We start from the raw sequence: 6,000 nt of genomic DNA, 5'->3' as shown, positions 1-6,000 counted from the left end.
GGGTGGAAGTTGAAACTAGACAAATTCAGACTAGAAATAAGGTGTAAAGTTTTAACTGAGCGAGTAATTAACCATTTGAACAATTTATCAAGGATCCTGGTGGATACTCCATCACTGGCCATTTTTAAATCAAGATTGGATGCTTTTCTGACAGATACACTCTAGAACCTTCCTGAATTCACTTCCAGAGCCTGCTAACCCAGTTCTGTAAATCACAGCGCTTTCCACTCAGCACCAAACTCAGTCCCCTTGCTTTTTTTCGCCTTGTCCGTAATCCAACAATACTTTGTAGCAACTAAAGTGGAGATTGGGGGAATGGAGGGTTGCTGCAGAAAACCACACTGGGTACAGGCAGTACCACGACCTCCCCCACTTTCAAGCAGCTACCAAGACTTTTACCTTTTAGGGCTATCTGTATTATGTACATTAATGAAACACAAGCCTTCTCAGACACTTACTTTTTTTTTAATACATCTGCCATATTTTGTAAAATTCCTATCCATTAAAAAGAAACACTTAAATGATCAGACTACCAATCTTATTAATATCTGAACAACTGAACTGTACAGAAAAGAAATAAAGCACACTAATTTGCAATACAGAAGAGTGAAATATAAAGGTCTAATTGGTATGTTGAATAAACAGATGTCATTTGCATACACTGTACAGCAGTTACCATTTATTCAACCTGTGTGCACAAGCAGCCCATTGAAATCAGTGGAACTCCATGAAGGCAGAAGGATCCACCCACATGCAGTAGCTTGCAGGATAGGGGCTTTAATGCCTTTTTATGATACATGTACTTATTTTTATGATTTTCAGATACACCCTCGTTTTAATTTAAAAATACTCTTTAAAAAGTATTACCTAAAAGCATTACATTTGTGCAATCATGAACATGCCTGCTGTAATATTTTCTGCACTTCTGATATATGTTATAAAGATTTTTAAAACTTTCTCTTGCACCATTAAATAACTCATCTATAATCAATTACTGGCAGTAATAGATTATTCACAAGATATGTATATTACTAGATGTTACCTATCTATAACAGGAAAGGCTCCAAAAACTATCATGGAAGTGCTATGATTTTTACATTATATTTAATTTTTGTATGTTTTATTTATATTAGAATATTGTACAGCAAAGTAGTTTAAAGACCAAGAGCAGACTTCTCAGCAAGGGTGTTCAAAGAACAACAAAATACCATATTTCACAAAGGAAGACAATAATATTACAGTATTATTGAAATATAAGGCAGAAAATAATTACACATTTTTGGTTATAATGTAATACTCATTTAAAAGGAAAAGCATTTAATGCAACCGGTAAAATAAATATCATGGTAAATGTTAACAATACCTACAGTATGTGGCAACTAGAAGGGTGTTTTGTAATAGAAGCTATTTAAATGGTAAGGCATTCAAGAAATGATTGTAATAATTTTACCATATTTATAATTCTCATAAGCTGTCAGGCACTTTATTAAGGGATAGATTCTACAGTCTTTACTTACATGGTAGTTCTATGTATATACATTAAGTACTATTTAAGGTGAGTAAGTTGTAGAACCTGACCCTTAAACAGAGGTAAACTTCATTTACCCTTTGTAAACTTTAATATATGACACTAGGCTGTCCAGCATTTTCATCTTCATTGGGTAATTGTTTGCAACACCTAAGATTTAACTGCATCATCTCTATCCCATTATTTTAATGCTTTTGAAATAAGAATTACTTATTTTACTCAACGTAAAGTTAAATCATCAATTTTTTTTTAAAAAAAGCCTTAGCATTTTTTAGGTGTATTTTCTAACTCAACTATTCTCATAATTTTCTTACCATACAGCCTTCCAGAAATATTTTTTGCCTAAAATATTAGTTTCTTTAGGAAAAGTGATGTGCATATTTGACCTAAGTAGAGGTTAAAATAAATAGACTATCTTATAGAAATAACTTCACTGTGTACAATTTTTTCAATCCTTGTAAATGTTGTTTATCAGAAACAGAACAGATTAAAATAATGACTTGAATAATTTTGCACAGTAACAGCTATTGCTGATGGTCGAGCAAATACTACTCGGTTCCCTGTTCTAGTACAAACGATTTCATTTAACTTCAAATCTTATGGAACATAATAGTCACCAAGAACTAGTAAATTAATTGATATATTCAATGGAAGATCAGCGTAAAGGTTGCCAGACAGAGATAGGCAAGACGTGGGCCCAATCCCGCCAACATTTACAGATGGCTATTTTTACTCATCATAGTAGTCTCAATGCAGCCCCAGAAGATTACATTCAATACACACACAACAGCTAGATGAAAAACCAAGGATTCATCCTACAACAAAGCAGTTTTGTCACTAAATCATAGCCCAGATTCTCAGCTGATTTAAATCAATACAGCTACACCAATTTCAAGCAGCTGAGGATCTGACCCAGATATATAAAAAAAACCCTGCATTTTTAAAAACAAATAGTTTTCAATAGAATGTCATTTCTTAACATTTAAAAACTTTTCTATGTGTTGAAACTTGTCTATAAATCCACAGCTGGGTTCTTATTATTTATGAATTATGTCAAATGAAATGAAGTGTCCGACCAAAGAAACAGAACTATTGCTGCACAGTGTTCATTTCACTGTCTATGCAAACTTGTTTAATAAAGGAAATGTGGAAAAACAACAGATATAAATGTTGAATGCATAGTGAACTTAATGTATACAGATCCAATATTTACATGTAAGTACTGAATTTTTACTTTTTCCTGACTTTTTCTATCAAAAAAGATTTAAACTAACTACATCTCAACAATAAAGCTGGTATCAATACAATTCTCATTGTCAACCTCGTAGCAATGAACCACTTTGACAGCTTTATGTGTTTGTTTAAAAATATGGTCTTGAAATTCTGACAAATTAGAGCTCAATTTTCATCAGCATTTATAGGTACAATGTATTGGTGTGTACTTACTTTCACTTCCGAATAAAATAAATCATTCATGCATACACAGTGGCCAATATAAAGTGTAACCAACATATTTTGAACTTACTTTTGAACGCAGATAAAATATTGGTGAAATGATACCATTTTAAACGTATAATCAACAAATATACTGACTGCACAAATAAAGTAGCACTGATTTTTTTTCTTTAAATACAAAAGTTAAAGTTATTTTTATAGCATATAAAACCATGTTTTCAGGGCCAATAAAATAAAAGATAAGGTAGATAACAAAATCAGGTATTTTATGAAACATATGTTTGTATAATAGTGCACAACTGTATTTTGTGCAATAGGCATTGGATTAAAAAAGTATTTTTAAAAGGAATTAAAAATATAGTAGTATAAGGTCATCCAAAGGATTTAAAAACAAAATCTAGAAACACCACCACACACAGAAATCCCTAGGGAGTTGTAACTTAAGGCCCTCATCCTTCAAACAGGCCTGTTCAGACAGTCATGTGCCTGTGCAGAAAAACCCGATTTACCACAACAGGAAGCTGCAAGGGTTTTAGGATCTGACAGTGCACAGACGCACTGAAGTCAACAAAGTGCTGCACAGGTATGTTGGTCAAGCCATACAAATCAAATTGCAGGTATGAGGTTTAACCTGGCCAAACCAAACCCTTAAAGCCAATTTTCAGGGTTCATTTAAGCCACAACAACACAAACAAAAGGGACAAGTTACAGAGATTTTTCAGTGTCTGACAATTTTGCCAAAAAACTTTTTTTCACATTTAACAGTTGCCATTTCAGCAAAACAGCTAATCAGATGGTTTCCATCTTCATTTATCTTGAGAAGATAAACTGCGAACTACGAACAACTCAGTACAAAATACAAAAAATTCTCTTACAATTATTTCCCCAGTAGAACAAAAATTAAAATAAACTCATTACTTGTGTTGATTCATAACTTCCATAAGTTATAAAAAGTGAGAAAGATTCAAACATTTTGTTTCACGGTAATAAGCCTAATATCCATATTGTGCAAAACTGCAGTGCTATGATGTTTTAGAATTGAACTCCCAATTGAATGCAATTTTGTTATTAACAGGAAAATACATCTGAAATCACTATTTTTAAAGCTGTCAGGACCCACTATTTTCCATAGTATACTTTACATTTTAAATCTGTTTTTTTATTTACCATTAAACCTATATTTTTAACTACAAATTGGTAAAAAAAAAAAAAACACACCCCAGGAAGCTTGTGTGTAAACTGGTTCACAATTTAAAGCACATCAGTATGTTCCGAATAACTACATTTATGTAACAGATGAAAAAGGGGTGGGAAGATTTGCACAAAAATACTTGAAAATTTCTGGTTCTTTTCTTCATGATCTTTTGTCTATTTAGCTGCTTGCAGTGTGCGCATGCATACGTTTCGCTACATCATAGACATAGGCTATGTCTGGTCGCCTCTCTGGATCCGGGTTGATGCATATGTTAACTAATTGTCGCAGCTAGAAAAAAAGGAAAACAATAATGTATAAAAAAGCCAATAAATAATACCAGTTGACAAGTGTTAGTAGTGCATTCTCAAGTTCCTAAATTAAGTAAGAGTGGCTGAAACTGTGGAAGTGTGGCAGGACTGCATTCAGATTTACTATATACACCAGGTAATCATTTCACTTTTATGACATTTTATTGTACTTCCTCAGGGTAAGTGAATACCAGATTTTAGGCCCCTATCCTGTGCACACATGAGTAACTTTATACATATATGTAGTCCTATTTTGAACTACTTGTATGAATTAAATAGTGTGACTTGTGTGTGTTGTCTGAGGCCTTATATTCTAAAATGCTGAAATTGAATCACGGTATTGACTAGATCTATACAGAAAGTTTGTCATGAAATGAACACTTCAAAGGCCTTTACATTAGGCTCTATTTTTTTTTCTTAGAGAATTAAGTGCACAACTTCCAGACAGAAACATACACAAGAATGCCTCTATCTGGGAGCACATACATCTCTATTATTAGACTACACGTTACATTCATGACAAGCCCCAGAGTCCACTGAGCCCCTCAGAGTCCATAAATTTAGAAACAGATGGCCTGGGATACAAGAGAAAGGCTACTGGAACTTCAAGGTACTCCCTGTTGCTATTTGGAAGGTGGAAAATGGTTAGGATTCTTCTCCCCTCCACAATTCCTTTCAGTGACATTAGATGGTATCCAGTCAGTCTAGTGACCTTTCAGATAGAGCAAATTTGTCATCTATTTCAAATTTTGCATATTCTCCAAGGCAGTGTGCACTCTGGAACCGGTTTCCCTAGAGATTGCTTATTAGAATACTAGCCCTTACCAGCAATTACCAGAGACAAAATTCCTGCTATACTTTTCTCCTAACAACTGTGTCAAACCCTCCTGAATCTCCACGGTCACAAATTTTTGATCCTCCCTGACATTTTGTCAAATCCTCCAAGGCATCCTTATCATCAAAAGTACTTCTATATAATATATACAGGTACAGTTACTGTAAAACTATAGTTGTGATTACTGCACCAAATACAGCCTTCTGGAACCTCTGCCAGGCACCAAGAACAGTGGTTCCTTTACCCTCATGATTATTCAAAGGAATAATAAACCGCATATTCAAATATGCTTTCATACAGCAGTGGCACAATAAATGCATTGGCCACAAATCTTTTTAAAAACCCAAAGAGGATGTTAAATTATATGAACTAAATGCACAGGAGTCAGAAAATTCAAGCAATAACTTAACAATATTGCACTTAATGTTTACATTTTCTGAGTTCTGGACACTTAAATTTTCAAACTTAATGTCACATCTATGTACGGTAATTTTTTTTTCATTTGATGACACCTATACAGTATACAGAAAGTTAATTTCACTTTGACAAGGAGAATTTCAATATTTTGTTAAATGCAAAATACTTTGGGGTGATACATTTAAAGTTAGTGTTGAAAATGTAGTGGTCCATTTAAAGATTAGAGAGGATTGATTTTTTTTTTTTTTTTTAACAAAAATGT

At 33.4% G+C, this 6,000-nt stretch overlaps 1 protein-coding gene across 10 annotated transcripts in view; it reads right to left on the bottom strand.

The window, feature by feature from the left end:
* Positions 1-1,878: 1,878 nt before the first annotated feature.
* The window catches only part of NEK7 (NIMA related kinase 7), a 124,741-nt gene continuing 120,619 nt past the window's right edge, over positions 1,879-6,000 (bottom strand). For all 10 annotated transcript variants that reach the window (XM_073356759.1, XM_073356757.1, XM_073356761.1 and 7 more), the window contains one exon: positions 1,879-4,466. In XM_073356759.1, the coding sequence (XP_073212860.1) occupies positions 4,356-4,466 (111 nt within the window). In that variant the 3' untranslated portion in view covers positions 1,879-4,355. The remainder of the gene's footprint in view (positions 4,467-6,000) is intronic.

This window comes from Lepidochelys kempii, chromosome 8, assembly GCF_965140265.1.
Source record: "Lepidochelys kempii isolate rLepKem1 chromosome 8, rLepKem1.hap2, whole genome shotgun sequence".
Lineage (NCBI taxonomy): Eukaryota > Metazoa > Chordata > Testudines > Cheloniidae > Lepidochelys > Lepidochelys kempii.
Note: the sequence above shows the minus strand (reverse complement) of the source record. Positions and strands in the feature narration are given on the sequence as shown.